The sequence below is a fragment of the Amblyomma mixtum genome, chromosome 5 (assembly GCF_055824585.1).
Source record: "Amblyomma mixtum isolate Tamu chromosome 5, ASM5582458v1, whole genome shotgun sequence".
In the NCBI taxonomy this organism is placed as follows: domain Eukaryota; kingdom Metazoa; phylum Arthropoda; class Arachnida; order Ixodida; family Ixodidae; genus Amblyomma; species Amblyomma mixtum.
The window spans coordinates 157,347,701-157,364,388 of record NC_143016.1 but is presented as its reverse complement, the minus strand read 5'-3'; the positions used below and the strand labels follow the sequence as shown (position 1 = coordinate 157,364,388).

At 49.9% G+C, this 16,688-nt stretch overlaps 1 protein-coding gene across 1 annotated transcript in view; it reads left to right on the top strand.

Annotated features, from left to right (window-relative positions):
* The window catches only part of LOC149344258 (endothelin-converting enzyme 2-like), a 111,175-nt gene that overhangs the window by 75,346 nt on the left and 19,141 nt on the right, over positions 1–16,688 (top strand). Inside the window, exons 13-17 of the mRNA XM_089547191.1 lie at positions 881–1,057; positions 3,684–3,767; positions 3,834–3,943; positions 7,150–7,384; positions 16,197–16,295. Coding sequence (XP_089403317.1) covers positions 881–1,057; positions 3,684–3,767; positions 3,834–3,943; positions 7,150–7,384; positions 16,197–16,295 — 705 coding nt within the window. The remainder of the gene's footprint in view (positions 1–880; positions 1,058–3,683; positions 3,768–3,833; positions 3,944–7,149; positions 7,385–16,196; positions 16,296–16,688) is intronic.

The following is a 16,688-nucleotide window of genomic DNA, read 5'->3' as shown; positions in this document are numbered from 1 at the left end:
CACTGATTCTAATACACACCGTCCTACTCAGCCATGTTTAGTGCAAAACGGCTCGCAAAGTTATGCGGCAAAAACCAACTATTCTTCGTTACTAAGCAATGTACAACAAGGGGCGTGGCGTAAGTAGTATGAAAAGTAGGTGTGATGTGAGGTAAAATTCGTTCTGCTGTGAGCATAAGCAGAGGTGGAGGGTGGCTCATGATCATGATCATGACTCGGGATATTGAGTTACTGTTTCAAGTACGGAAGTGGTGTTATCATACCGCAAAAGGCGCTTGTTTTGCACCTAAACATTTGTTGTACTTGAGTTTGGTGAGTGTAAATAACTGGCAGTCGGCTCCGAATTTGTTAAGGCACCCAAGGATTGTGCACGTCCCACTTGAGTGTTGAGAGACATGGGACGCTTTTGCGCGTCCGCAATTCTGGTAAGGTTGCCTTCAAATCAGGCACACTCTTTTGATAACAGCCTTCCGCTTTCCTTAGTGATCTTCTGTCAGACGGACGAATAATCCACAACAAAAGCCATTGCATTCTGACAGCCTTCTGGGGTAGTCTGTTTAAATTTGTTTAAATACTGTAATGTACAGTTTTGGTAAAAAGGCTTAGGGCCTAAAGCTTTTCGCTTCAGCCCCACAATAGAGCCAATATGGCCCTACGAAAGACCGAATGATCTTAAAATACTAGGTGAAGGTTTCTTCTGGATGAAGAGAAGCTTTCTGCTTGATATGCGTTTTGACTGATTCGCTGCACGGAGCATTCTTGGGACATTCATTTCGCTGGACGTGAACGCTGTGGCCTTAGGACTTTTTACCAAGACTGTACCTGAAACCTACCCGCAGCGTTTAAGTTGGCATTGATAATGATCTTTTTATTCTTGCAGCTCGACGAAGCTGATGTGTTGCTCAGTCGTGAGGACGCCAGCGCAAATGCGAGTACGAAAGAGTTCACGGGTCTTGTGTGCAAGTTTCTGCAGTCAGTCGAACTTGATGCCACCTCTGGAAATAAGAGCGTTGATGGATGCGACCCCATAGCACAGGTTGCAGTCGAGATGGCCAAGGTGTGTATGATATTTTACCGCGGACGAAGTGTTACGTAAACAAGAAAGCAAGAACTTTACTTTCGTATACGTTATATTTCGCCGCCCCGTGGATAAGTGGTTATGACGCTCGGCTGCTGACCCGAAAGATGCGGCTACGATCCCGGCCACGGCAGTCGAATTTCGACGCGGCAAAATTCTAGAGGCCGGTGTACTATGCGCCGTCCGCGCACACTAAAGAATCCCAAGTGGTCGAAATTTCCGAAGCCCTTCACTACGGCGTCTCTCGTAGCCTAAGTCGCTTTGAGATGTTAATCCGCATAAACCGAAACCACAAACCAAACCTAAGTAATTTAATTTTTATGCTGTGAGGTGCGCAGTATGAAGAGCAGTGAAGTAAAAATTGCGCTGGATGATTCGGCTCCTCCTCATATACTAGCGGTAAAAGCATCGTGGATTTTGCCTCAGCAAGACACAACACTAACTGAAAAGAAAATTAATAAATACTGTGAAATGTTTTCAACTCATTCACCTGACTTGAACCGACAAGCTGCGAAGTGACATCGGCAACCCGCAGCGACAAAATTAAATACCTCTGTCTGTCGTTCAACGCACAGTCCTTTGCACATAACCGCAAGACAGCAGAAGGATGCGCGGATAGATCCTGGCGTGGCGCGCAAGCGGTTGCCAGAGTGAGTCCCAGGTCCGCTTAGCCGCGTTAGACTGGAAAGGGCCCCGCCCATATTCATGCTCCTTTGATGTGGGAACCTTTCATTTTTTCACAAGGTAATGCCGTTTCTTCCGGTCACGCTGGAAGCGCTCTGTTCGTCGGCTTTTAAAGCAAATTTTTGATATGCGCCAGATTTCAGGACTTCACACCTATTGCGCCTCTTTGTACGAGGCACCATTACCGCGTTCATTGCGAAACGCGGCAGTGTTACGCAGTGTATCGCTAGCGGCCAAGCGTGCAGGGAAGGCTCGCTTCGCCGTTGCGGCACTGGGCTGATTTGAAGTCTTGCTAATGTCATTCATGCTGCTGCTTCCAAGCACTAACTGCGCTGCAATGCTGCAATGCTGCAAGGTCGCTTGCTGCTGCTGCACTTTTGCGCCTCCAATTGAGCCACATGCTAGGAGCTGCTGTCTGCAGCAAGACGAGGCAGCTGCTAATCGAGCTGTCCCTAGTGCGTTTCAGGAGAGCTTGGTTGGGGCCGCTTTGCGTTGGGCAGAAGTTGCTGCTGTTTGGTTTTAAGACACATGCTCGCAAAACAGTGCTGACACACAAAATAGCGCTCTTGGCAACGAAGCCCCACAGCTTGGAGAGCGAAACACATATGGCGCATGTGTGCGTCGTAGCTGAGGCCCACACGATCAACATCAGTGTTCTTCGTGAGCGAGTGAACTCGGCACTGTTCGTTTACGACCACTACGCCTGCGGAAAAGCCTTTTTGCACCGGTAAAAACAGCTTATACACCCTATATTTTAAGAAAAATATTTGATATTCTAGAGTTACAAAAACTTGAAATGTAAATGCAATATCAGGAGAGGAAGAGAGCTCTAGGTATCTTGCACTCGATAAACACCCGCAAAGCATTACATATACGCTGTTACCTAAGAACTGTAGGCTGTTTAAAGGAGCCCCAACCGGCGCAGTTTCTAGAAGAAAAGCATCATTATAAACGCTTGTTTTTTTTTTTTTTTTGCTTGGAATCCTGCAGCCAGCGTGTAACGCACAAAATGAATACTTTAGTATGCCCGTTCACGCATGCTTCAGGAACAGAGGCTGTGTGGGCGCACTATGTCAGTGAGCTATGTAAGACTACTGATAGCTCCGGACGTTCTCAAGAGCGCAGCATTGCATTATGATATCGAAATTTGCGCCCATTTTGAAGAGCAAAGAAAATACTACTGAGCTGCACGTAACGATACCTGCGCTCTTTGAGGTTTAGTCTGAATTCCTTGGACGTTGTGGTTTAAACTTAAGCTCACGACAAGGATGTTGATAATTTATCAATCAATAAATAAAAATGATACAAAAGATGCGATTCTCTGCTCAGACCGACAAACAGTAATTTTATTAGAACACCACAGCCCCTAGCAGTTTCAACTGAACCTTTGGCTGATGTTATCTTGGACGCCCAGTGCGTACTCGCTTCCGCCGTTCTCTGCGTATCTGTCGTTGTACCTGACCGAGCAGTTGTTCCATAAGCGAAGAGTCTGGAAGTGAGCACAGTTATCTACCGAGGTACGGCTGCTGTGAAGCAGTACATATACGAGCCGGCCTCCTGGTCGTATAGCTCGGACTTCTTCACAGAGGCACGGCACAACTTTCACGCATGGCTGAATCAGCATATTTTTCTTCTGCACGTTCTGTGCCCACCACAGATTACCGCAGCGGTCTTCGGCACGCGACACAGCTAAGAGTAGCTTCGTGCCGTACATAACAAGGAAACTTATCTCGGTACAGCCGTGGTAGGTTGCAGGTACGGTTTTGACTTATATAACACCATGAATTGAACGGCAGCCGTCGGTGCTGCCGTTCACGCATCAACGACACTCAGAAACGCGCTCTCACAGAATAAGTGCTTGCAGCGGCGACCACTTTGCCATCACTTTAATTAACGCGTGCATTTTTTTCGTTCTTCGCAGTCGTCATCAAAAGAGGACCCTTTCGTCGATCGAATGCAGAATTACAGCGCAAAACCATACTCCTCCATCGCCGTCTTTACGCCGGTAAAATCCTATTCATCTTTTTCTTCATTGCGGAGCAACAATTGAGACTTGTGGTAACTCCTGCAGATGATATCTGAGATGAAGCTGCTTGATGGCGTCATTGCAAGAGCGACGAAGGTGGTCGTGAAAAACCCCATGCAGTTGAAGACACTGGAACTTCTCCTTACTTCAGAGCCGTAAGTGAAATATGCACCTAAACTTTCTCGGACATGCGTGGATAAACACTAACACAAACTTGAGAATTTCGACACGTAGGCCCTGTGTCAGTAATAGTTGTTGCGTAAAAGAAAATTTTACACACCACTTTCGACCAAAAATTGAAACCAGCTCATACAAAAGCTTGCTTATATTTTATATTCGCTCCTTCCTGATTAATACCTGTTGATATCAAGACCCAGAATTCCCCGAGCAGTAATGAGATTTTGAGCGCAACTCTGCTCGCTGCACATTTAGCTTGGCTTCGTCTTGCACCTTTAGCCTAATTTACTGTTTAGAACTCGCCGAATCTAAGGTGCTGCGATTTCCCGTCGCGCTTTTATAGCCACTACACTATGGCCATTCTCTGCCACTTGAAACCAATCTGTAGATGGTTTTCGTGACAAACTTGATCTGGTTACAATATCGCTGCGGGGCTGCGGCGGAAACCTAGGACAATCCCTGCTCCCTCCTCGCAACACGACAACAGCGAGCCTAGATGTATGTGAAATGTGCTGCAGAAAACTACTAAAGCATACGGTTAAAAGATACAAAGCGCCAAAAGGTGCATGAGTAAGCCTTTCTGGGTAGCATGTATTTTGCCAAGTGGCCAATTGGATACTCTCTTGACCACCTAGGAATTGCATTTGGGACTCTTTAGTAGTCTCTGGGAGATTTATGGGCACAAGGCGCTTTGATATTGTGACGCCCATGACGAGGCGATGCCTATTCTATTTGGTCGGCATCGCTGACAACGCAGAAGATGAGGAGGACGAGGTGTATGTGTGTCTCGTGCTCGGAAAGTGGACCCAGCTGGTTCTCGGTCGCCCGTCGTGGTCTTAACACACCTCCTGGTAGTAACAATATTTAACTAAACCAAGCAGCTTCACTCCCGAAAGGTCATCATGCAGGTTTCTCTATATCTCACATTCAAAGCTCCGCCAAAGACTCGGTTCAGGGTAGATGGATGTTGTATGACGTAGCAATAAACTGCAGCGCTGGGATCTAAGTGAGCTTTAAGTGGTTTGTATCGATAATGGATCCCGGCCCCTGCGTCGTCGCGTGATCCAGGCAGTCTTGGCAGTGAATGTGTTTGTGAGGAGCGTGGTGCTGCTGTTTATTTCCCCTTTAGCCCGCAAGAGAGCGCAAATAATTGGTGTCTGTTTTGTTTCTTTGTGTTCCTGTAAACGGCAAAGCTGCGTCACAACAAGAGCATTAAGTTCGTTCATCACGCTTTGGCTGCCTATAGAGAATAATGTTCTTTTTCTACCCACCTTTGTTATATTTTCCAGTTGAATATACGCATGGGCGTACGCTGGAATGAGAGGCTAACGCATTCGTGTTGTGCACATGTGAGCTGCCGTGTCTCCTTTCGAATTACATTAAGCCCTCGCGGCTGCAACGCTGAGGTGCAGAGATCAGTCCTAGTCGCTGCGAACGGGTAATAATGCAGGCGAAATGCAAAAGTGCCTGGGCAATGAGGTTTTTAGTGCGGACTTATAGACGATTTACAGAGCCGTATTATGGGGCTGCTATGTTTAGTCACGGGATAACACTGTCATTATACGCCTCCTGACTGCTCGGCGCCTGCCTCGCCACGACGGCTGCCGCTCTTGTTGGTTCAGTTTCGACAGCGCTGCAGTGTTTCGGATGATACAGTTCTAAACCACTGGGAAGACGACACCAGGATTTGGCTAACGCTTTAAAGGACATGGAGAACCCTAGTTTGATCTAGGTGGGAAAACGTAATCAAGCTACATGCCGCGTAGAGCCGCCCAGCTTTCCTCCTCTGCAAACCATTGAATGGATCACCTGAATGCTTGTCTTTTCTTCCACTGAAGGCTTTGCTGGGTGTTCTTTTTTATTATTTAAAAGAGCAATGGCACCTAGTTTCGAGCGCACTAGTGGCGCCACCTGGTCTCAAACGCAAGAACTGTGCGATGTAAACGGCCTAAAATGGCCCTTCCCCGCATTTAGCCGCTGTGTGTTTGTCTGCCTGTTTGTGCGAAGCGTGTTGTGCAGCAGGCTGCTCACCTGCCCACCAGGTGGTGGGCATCCTGCCCGGGTTATATAAAGATTAAGAGAGTATATATATCATAGTATCATAATTTATATATATATATATATATATATATATATATATATATATATATATATATATATATATATATATATATATATATATATATACTATGACACACGCCTAAAAACAATAAGGTTTTGCTGATGTTTCAATTAGGTACCTGTCTTCTTCCGAGTGGTAAACTATTATTGCAGACGAATATTTATAGGGGTTGGAAAAAGGCTACTGCAATGCGCCCGAATTAACCAACCCCCGCCAAAAAAAAAATAACAGAAATGGCGCCTACGCGCTTCGCGCGTGATGAGTCACAGACCAGAAGGATGTCCAGCCAGTGGCCGTACTACAGGCATCGCAGGAAACGCCGGAACACACACGCGCAGCACACAACACAAAACGCCTGGAACACACATGCATATTCCATTCCAGTGGGGTTTCGGATAAATTCAATTTCAGGCGACAGCTCATTTTAATCCTATGAAGCTGGGTCGGGAAGAGCAACCACCCGAACACAAGCAAACCAAGTCGCTCCTATGGCAGCACCGGCCATAGAAGAGCAGTGGCACATCTTAAATTCACCACTGCACCACTGCGAATGGAATAGCAGGAAGACTACCAGCGATCTATGAATAGACAGAATGGCCTATTCCGCATATATGGACATTAACACATTATCGCTATTCAAACAGCCGATATCCGGGAACACTGGGTCTGAACAGCAGGACCGAAGGGAAAACCAAATTACAGCGCTACTAACTCGCATTTGACCTAATTACTCAAATAGACTTTTTGTTGATTGGAGAACCGCATATGGTGAAAAAAATGCCGAATATTTAACGTTAGACTATAAAAGTATATATTTATTGGTCATTCGATATATTTATAGTATAGTTCTGACGTGATTAAGGCCCTCTTGGGTGGGCTAGCGGAACGAAACACAGACTTTCCACGATGAGTCCACTTTTACGTAGTACACACAATTCGAATGCGTCTGGCGGCCACAACAAGCAAGGCTGCTTGGCCGCAGTCCTGCTTATATCTATGTTCCTTAATTTTCCGGAATGCATTTTAACTGTTTCTTTGCTGCTTCTCGCTCTGCTATCCCAGGTCGAACGTGTACTTGTACCTGGCATTCCACTTGACGGTGTATCTCTCCCCGTTCCTGGAAGGCGGACAGCGTTTCTGGGCCACGGCCGCATACTTGCTGACTGGACACATGCGTCGAGGGCCTGTGCCCAAGTGGCGCCTATGCGTACGACTTGTCGATCACGTCCTTCCCAGCTTGCTTATCATGTCTTTCGAGAAGCACATGAACAGCACACTGGGCTTCTCCGAACTCATGGTGCGTGCTGGAACGCTAGGGTCTCTGTTGGACAGGCGTCACTGGCGTCCAGCTGATGATACGTATTGTTGCAATTTTTCAGTGGGAAGTGTTAACGACGGAACTGCAGGTAAAGCGTTTCGAATTTCCGCTAAGCACAGTGTGGATACATGCCACCAGCAGAGCGCGCGACGAAGCGGCTCAGAAAACTCGCTGCGTTTTGGTAAGAAGAACGTAGGAACTGCGGACGTTTTATGGCTTTAATGCGCAGGTAACCCACTGCATATGTGCACCATGAACGTGTATTTCAGTGGGGTTCATGCTAAGCAGCTTGTGAGCAAACTAGTGGACTTCACTTAGGACATAGGCGTTCGCGCGTGACCTGCGTGGCTGCACTTCGGTAGATGACAGGGAATAATTGCCTCCTTTTTTGTAGTAAACTCCACTTTGGGGCATTCGCTTAAACGCAATGTACTAACGAATGTAAAAGGTGGCGTCTGAGATCTGCCCCACGCGATCTGAACACTGCGGCAAATTTCGGCTGCTTATACACTTGCTAGCCACAGCAATCATCAGAGCCGGTTGACATCGCGCAAAATAGGCTATGAAACTATAAGCTATTTTGGATATGAATATAAATATAATGCTTTTACGCTTTCGTGATTTTATACCCAAAGCCTAGCGATATGCCCCCATAAGCACGCCTACTTCTGCAGATGCACCTGTTTTTTACCTGCAGCCCTTGCGGTGCTTGAGCTGGGTAGCTGCAGTCATCAAATATGCGGTGCTAACTGGGCGTCCTATATTAATGCAACGTGTCAGGCCGCACGCTATGCGATACGCCTCAGGTGCCGTTGTTTTTCAAGTACCTGAGCATTTACTTTAGACATAACGGCAGGAAGAAGTGCCCACGAGTGCAGCCTATTGTGCTTGGCGTTCGGATAGAATACAAGAGTGTTCAGAGTGTCGTAATGTATGAGAGCTGCCGAAATTATTTTGGTAACAGACACGCACTAGTGGATTTTCTTAACCCTTTAAAGCCCAGTGTCATGAATTCGCTACATGCCGACTGTATATTGATACATGCATTCGAAGAAGAGATGCATTCGAAGAAGAGACAGAAGTAGCGCATGCGCTAGAAGAGGAAGAAGTTAGTTGGCTCTCTCGCGCGCGCTCGAACCACTAGGGGTCCGCCGCAGGTTTTTCGTCTCTGCGCGGGTGTTCTTTTTGGCGTTGCACGCTACAGTTTGGTGGAGGTGCGGGGTACGCTTCCCGACCTGCAAACTCCGTACAGCGTCACTACGGACCTCACACCGGTTCACCAGCGACCCAGCCGCCGTCTCCGCGGAGAGTCGCCTGAATTTGGGCCCCTTCCCCCGCCAACAAGGACGACGCAGCCTCGACCGCCGAGTCCAACTGACATGGCCACTGACACCAGGACCCAGCCGCCGATCCAGCCTCTACCGTCGAGTCCAACTGCGATGGCCGCTGACACCAGGCCCCTGGCGCCGATCCTTTGCCACCCACCGCGAACACCGCCATCTTTTCACGGTGACGTGTTCGAAGACGCTGAGGACTGGCTGGAGACGTTCGAGCGGGTCGCACGCTACAACGGCTGGTGCGACGAGCGCAAGCTGAATAACGTCTACTTTGCCCTGGAAGAGTCTGCTCGGACGTGGTTTGAAAACCACGAGGCTACACTTCCCACCTGGGAGACGTTTTGCCGGAGTCTCCTGGCTACGTTCCCCAACGCTGACCGCCGGGAGAAGGCCGAAGCTGCGCTGCACTCCCGAAATCAGCGCACGAACGAAAGCGTGCGCATGTACACCGAAGACATGACCCGTCTTTTCAAGCGCGCCGACCCCAACATGACAGAGAAGAAGCTGCGCCATCTCATGCGTGGGGTGAAGCAGGAGCTGTTCGCGGGCCTCGTGCGCAGCCCACCCCGCACGGTGGCGGAATTTCTAACCGAGGCGACCACGATGGAGACGACGCTGCAACAACGGGCCCGCCAGTACAACCGCGACATCAACTGCATGGTGCCCGAAGGCTTTTCGTCGTGTCTCGGCGGCAGTGCAGACACCTTGCGTGAACTAATTCGCTCCGTTGTCCGGGAGGAACTGCAACGGATCCATCTGCCTCAGGTTGCACCTGCGCCGCTGGCAGCGCTGTCCGAAGTTGTCAGGGACGAGGTGCGACAGGCTGCGCAGGCACCTCCTGTCCCCGAAGCGCCATCCCGGTTCGATGACCGACCCACGTACGCATCTGTTGTACGTCGCACGACAGGCTACGGTCCCATTACCCCAACGCCTGGCGTGAGCAACATCGGCACATGTCACGCAAGCGTGCCTGGCTACGGTGTGACCCCGTCGACCTCCGTGGGTAACATCGCCACGTATTCTGCAACCGCATCTGCTACAGCTGGGCCACGCCCTCGCAAGTCGGATTTGTGGCGTACACCGGACCGCAGGCCTCTCTTCTACCACTGTGGGGAGCCTGGTCACCTCTACCGCGCCTGTCCGTACCGCCAAGTGGGCCTTCGCGGTTTCCATCCCGACGCACCCTGCCCTCAGAACGGCGAACGACCGCATGAGATTGCACAGCATCTCTGGGCACGCCAGAACCCTGCCTACTCTGGAAGGCGCGAGTCCCGTTCCCCTTCGCCTCTCCGTTATCGCTCTTCCAGCCCTGGCCGCCAGAGTAGCTCTGCTGGCCGTCGCTCGCCGAGTCCGCGTCGGGAAAACTAACACCAGCGACCTCTGGAGGCAAGGCCGCTGACGTCGGGACGTGTCAAGATCCTCCATCGCGGAACCCTCGAGCCGACGATACCCGGACAGAGAGAGGCAGCGACAGTATCAGATACGCTGCATCCGATTTGCGAGTGACAATTGATGGCACTGACATTACCGCGCTGCTCGATACCGGTGCTGATTACTCTGTTATGAGCCGTGCCTTCGCTGGAGAACTTAAGAAGGTTCTGACACCGTGGACGGGGACCCCATTCGCACCGCTGGTGGCCACCTAATTTCCCCTGTGGGCAAGTGCACGGCTAGAGTTGGGATTAGTGGTTTTACGTACGTTGGTGAATTTGTCGTACTCCCCGAGTGTTCCAGAGACTTGATTCTGGGGATCGACTTCCTGCAGTCGAACGGCGCTGTGATTGACTTTCAGGAGGCACGTGTCACGTTCTCGACCAAACAGGCCGTGGCGCGCTTTGACTCCCGCGATCCCTGCAGCAACGCTCTGCGCATTGTCGAGAACGACGTCACGGTACCGCCGCGGTGCAGTGTTCTGGTGCTCGTGCGGAACGACCTCTTTCATGACTACGAGGGCCTAGCGGACAGCCATAGTCCACTGCTGCTTAAGCGGGGACTTGCCGTTGCAAGAGGTCTCGTCCAACTACGTGACGGCCGCACCCACGTCCTCCTGACTAACTTTGCCAACGAATATCAGCACCTGGCCAAAGGCATGGCTATTGCCTTCCTCCACGACGTTGCTGAGGTTCCAGGTTTGTGCACCGTGGGAGGACCCTCTCCGGAGTATGCTGGCCCACATCACGTTCTTCAGTCAGTCAGAATAAATCCTGCCTTGCCGTCGGTTCAGAGGGATCTTCTGTCGGCCCTCTTGGCAGAATTTGCGGACTGTTTCGCTACGTGCTCGAAGGTCGGCCGAACTCCACTCGCCAAGCATCGTATCATCACTGACGAGACTACGCGACCCGTCTGCCAGCGCCCATATCGTGTTTCCCCGGTGGAGAGAGAAGCCATTCAGAATCAGGTTGCCGAGATGCTTGCAGACGATGTCATTCAGCCGTCCACCAGTCCGTGGGCATCGCCTGTGGTTCTTGTCAAAAAGAAGGACAATACTCTGCGTTTCTGCGTGGACTACAGGAAACTTAACAGCGTGACCAAAAAGGACGTTTACCCGCTGCCCAGGATAGATGACGCGCTCGACCGATTGCGGAACGCCAGATACTTCTCGTCATTGGATCTTAAAAGCGGGTACTGGCAAATCGAAGTGGATGAGAGAGACCGGGAGAAGACGGCTTTCGTGCTGACGGCCTCTATGAGTTTAAAGTGCTCCCATTTGGTCTGTGCTCAGCACCGGCTACTTTCCAACGCATGATGGACACTGTCCTCTCCGGCTTGAAATGGCAGTCCTGCCTGGTGTACCTGGACGATGTCGTTATATTTTCGCCCACCTTTGACCAACACTTGGAGCGGTTGCGCATTGTGCTACAAGCGCTCAAATCCGCGCAACTCACCATCAAAGCCGAGAAATGCCATTTTGGCTTTGAGGAACTTCGCTTTCTTGGTCACGTTGTCAGCGCACAAGGTGTTCGCCCGGACCCTGACAAGACTGCTGCCGTCTCAGGTTTTCCACGCCCAACTGACAAGAAGGCCGTTCGCCGGTTTTTAGGCCTGTGCTCCTATTATAGGCGCTTTATTCAAGATTTCTCGAAAATCGCGGAACCGCTGAACGCACTGACCCGTGACGACACGCCCTTCCTCTGGGGGACCGACGAAGAGGCTGCATTTGTCGAGCTTCGCAGCCGTCTGCAAAGCACTCCGATACTCGGCCATTTCGACGAGCATGCTGCCACGGACATCCACACTGACGCCAGCAATGTTGGCCTTGGTGCAGTACTGATCCAGTGGCAAGACGGTGCAGAACGGGTCATCAGTTATGCTAGTCGGACACTTACGCGCTCCGAGACCAATTATTCAACGACGGAGAAAGAATGTCTTGCAGTGATATGGGCCATCTGCAAGTTCCGACCGTACCTCTACGGACGACCCTTCCGTGTGGTAAGCGACCACCACTCCTTATGCTGGCTGGCGAGCCTCAAAGACCCCTCAGGACGCTTGGCTAGATGGAGCTTACGCTTGCAAGAATACGACTTAACAGTAGTTTACAAGTCTGGCCGCAAGCATCAGGATGCGGATTGTCTGTCGCGCGCGCCTATCCCAATCAATACCGAAGAAACCACCGATGATTTTCCTTTCCTGGGCTCTGTTAGTACCACCCAAATGGCGCAGCTTCAGAGGGCGGACACGGAGTTGGCGCCGCTCATCGATTACCTCGAAGGCAGTGAAGCTCCCATTCCGCGTGTTTTTCTTCGAGGGCTTCACACCTTCACTTTACGGTCTGGTGTTCTCTACAAACGCAACTTTGCCAACAGCGAAGAAGTGTTCCTACTCGTCGTACCATCACAGCTGCGGTCTGAGATCTTGAGTGCCTGTCATGATGCACCATCCGCCGGCCACCTTGGAGTCAGCCGTACACTCGCGCGGATTAGACAAAAGTATTATTGGCCCAGGTTACTCCCATCGGTGCGGGCCTACGTCAAAACATGCCGTGAATGCCAACGTCGGAAGACTCCTCCATTGAAACCGGCCGGATTTCTTCACCCCGTCGATCCACCGAAGACCCCTTTCCATCAAGTGGGCATGGACCTCCTTGGCCCATTTCCGAAGTCTTCGCCTGGAAAGCGTTGGATAGTCGTTGCGACTGACTACCTCACACGGTACGCTGAGACCACATCTCTTGCCAAGGGCACTGCTGCTGAAGTGGCGCAGTTCTTCGTCCACAACATTGTCTTGCGTCATGGAGCACCCGCCGTTGTTATTACTGACCGGGGAACTGCTTTCACGGCCCGCTTAACCCAGTCCGTGATGACTCTGATGCACACGAGCCACCGACGTGCTACGGCGTATCACCCGCAGACAAACGGGTTGGTAGAGCGACTCAACCGCACACTAGCCGACATGCTATCAATGTACGTTGACGTCGAGCATCGAACTTGGGACGCCATTCTGCCGTACGTAACGTTTGCGTACAACACCGCCCTGCAGGAAACAACCAGATTGACCCCCTTTCAGCTTGTCTTCGGTCGCCAGGTGACCACTCCGTTGGATGCTATGTTGCCCGTCGACCCTTACTGCGACTCTGACGCTGACATCGACGTAGATACCTTCGTTCAGCGTGCTGAGGAAGCGCGTCAACTGGCCCGCCTGCGCATCCACCGTCAACAGGAGGCTGACGCCACTAAGTACAACTGTGGACGCCGTTTCGTCAGTTATGCTCCCGGCGACCTTGTGTGGATTTGGATACCTGTTCGTCGCCGCGGGCTCTCTGAAAAGCTGCTGCGCCGATACTTCGGCCCTTACGAAGTAGTTCGCCGCATCAGTGATGTGACTTATGCAGTTGCTCCCGCCCCGACAGCTTGTTCATCGCGCCGGTCGCACCGAACTGAAGTCGTACACGTTGTTCGCATGAAGCCTTACCACGACCGGCTACCTGACTGAACTGCGGTCCACTGCAGCTGTGTTCTACCCTTTCGCTGACTTTTCACTCCCAGCCGCATCGTGTCGATGCTGCAGAAGAGGGGGGCAGTGATACATGCATTCGAAGAAGATATGCATTCGAAGAAGAGACAGAAGTAGCGCATGCGCTAGAAGAGGAAGAAGTTAGTTGGCTCTCTCGCGCGCGGCGCGACTAGTACCGATGAGCGCATTTCTGTATCAAAAATTTATGCTCAGGTTTTCTGCAATGACCAGTGGCCCAAGAGGTGGGGATGGATTCTTTGCCAGTGAGCTTTCGATTCCTGCAAGAAAAACAAAACGCTTGATAGAACTAATTAGGTTGTACGTTTAAGAAAATATATGGTTTTTAGTTGGGTGTAAAATGGCAGGTTTTTTCTTTACATATATGTGCAATAAGATGTTGCAAAAGCGCAGGGAGCCAAAAGATGCCCACTAAGCCAGAAGACAGGATTTTTTCATGAAGACATACATCACTCTTTAACCCTGGTTCCCCACAATACACTTTCGTTCCCGTCCCTAACTGAGTCATCTTTGACGAGATTATTTAAATACCTTGATCTGAGAAGTTTAGAGAATCTCATATACGGTAACCCAGTGTACCGGGAAGAATATGTAGTTTTGTTGAAACCTCGGTCAACACATCGTTTGGCCATTCGATCGAAGCCTTCTACAGAGGTCTGAAGCTTCTCCCTGCTTCCCTGTATTAAAGCTTGTATTTTAAGTAGCGCTTTCCGCTCACTATTCTGCTAGAGCTGCTACATGAAGGCCAACTACGAAGTTCACCTTGAATATTTCTATATTTCAGAAAGAGAAGAGTTGTTCAGCACTGGTAGCAGTTAACATGACGGGAAAACAGACACAATAGTCAATGACTGTCTGGCCATGGCCTTCACAATAGTAGTGAATAACATGCGAAAGTAGAAAACACAACGTCCCGCAAACGTTATAATGCCAAGTAGCAGGGTGAAAGTAACTCTACTGCAATGAAGGGATAGGTTTCTGTTGCTACTGCAATGTAGAGATAGGTTTCTGTAGAAAGGCAGCTGGTATCTTTGTCTAAGCAAGAACAGCTGCTTGTATAACACTAATTAAGTATATATTAGTTACCTTCCTGTTGGTCTACCACACAGCATGAGCTAGTTGCGTCATATAGATAAAATGGCCAGTGTAGCGAAATCTCGAGTCAGAGACTTTTTAAATTTCTGGGGCGCTAGAAATTATGGAACTTAGTTTTGAAATATGTTCACATTAGCTCATATACTGTTGCACATTGGCTCACATATGTGCACAGTACCATTTTCTCTTTAACTTCTTCATAATGTAGTCGTGAAGGACCTAATTTTCACGGTAGTTGCGAATAAGCGCTGGCAGCTTGTTTGTACTTCTCTGTCTGTATTGTTTTTCACGCCGGTACTTTTATATTGCCCCCGCGTCATACCACCCGCTGGTGTATATTATACCGTCGTTCGCTTAAAGCGGTGAGGTCGAAAGTAAAGTGAAAATTTTCTTTGTAGTCCTTCGGTATGACGCATATTATTTTGTAATCTCCTGTCTTAGTGTTTTTGCTGGCCTGCGATATCAGAAACAATTCATTGTGCTCTTACAACTGACTCCAGCTAGAGTTCTTCTTATATTTAATTCGCTTAGTGAGGGTTGAATAGGATTGAATTTAAGCCGCAGCACCTCACAAAAACCAAAAAGCAGCTGCCGTTGCGTAGTGTCGATTCTAAAAAAGCATAATACTCGTAACACTGACTTGTATATCCTAAGAAAAAAACAAACCGACAAATTAAACATGTCTCAACTGGGCAGTTTCATTAAGTTAAAATCACTTTTACTGCATATCAAACAGAGAAGACTTCAGTTCGAAGCCGCGGTGCAGACATATCTGGAGCAAGAAAGTACAGGCGATCAATGCGACTATTGCTGAATAGCTTGTGTTAGGAATAATGTTCAGCAGAAGGAGCAGCCGCGGCCGCTGACAGCTTCAGGCCACGAGCTCGGGTGGCCTGATGCAGTCCGTAAATCATCCTATGACACGCCGCACTCCAACTCCACTACCCCGACGCAACCCAGGCTCCAGCAGACTCAATGTGACATGTCGTGCCTCTTCTGCACTTCTCCGCAGCCGCCATCCATCGCCTCCTGCTCTCTCTTCGTCTTCCCTCTCCCACTATTGTTCCTCTCCCCTCAAAAGTGGCGCAGGACATTTCTAGCTCTCTCCACTTTGCCATCTGCCAAATGGGGCTTTAGATAGACGGATGGACGTACAGACGGACGGGCGGATTTTTTTTTTGTTTAAGTACAAAGCGCGCTTCTCCTTTTCGTTGGCTAGCTGTTACCGTAGGGAACACTAGTTATGAAATAAGCCTAATTTGGAAATGTTTTCATCCTCTTGGGCATGTTTTTGAAGGCACTCTTGAAAACCCGAGGAAGGCTTGTTCATCACAATTTTTTAGAGAGTTGCACCTGACAGTCACTTTCTTTTTCTCTCCCTTCGTGGTTAGGCCTATGTTTTGGCGGAAGAAGTGCGCTCATCTTTTCTGGACGAGTTCTCGCACCTGCGGCCGGTGGACAGCTGGACAAAGAACATCATTTCACAAAAGGTAAATTATACCTTACGAAATATTCAAGGCTACATAGATGAGCTGCGCGATGGCGATGCATGCAGCAGGTATCCACTTCACGGCATTTCAGCTCCCCCGCTTTGGCAGTAGAGTGCCTTTACGGACAACACACACGCACACACAGACCACGGCTTCTTCGCGGAAGAGGACGATACTGCTAGCGCAGTGAAGAACAAAATTGAATCTGAAGATTTAGGAAAGCGTCAAAAAGCATAAATCCAGAAAAATGGGAGAGTAGCGGAGAGCGCCGCTAACGCCGGAGTTACCACGCACGATAGAGGCCGTGCAGAAGCGAGAGGGGCGCTAGCGATAGAACGAAGGGGCGGACATTGAACTGCCCTCTCGGACGATGTTCCTCTCAGGAAGGCGTGC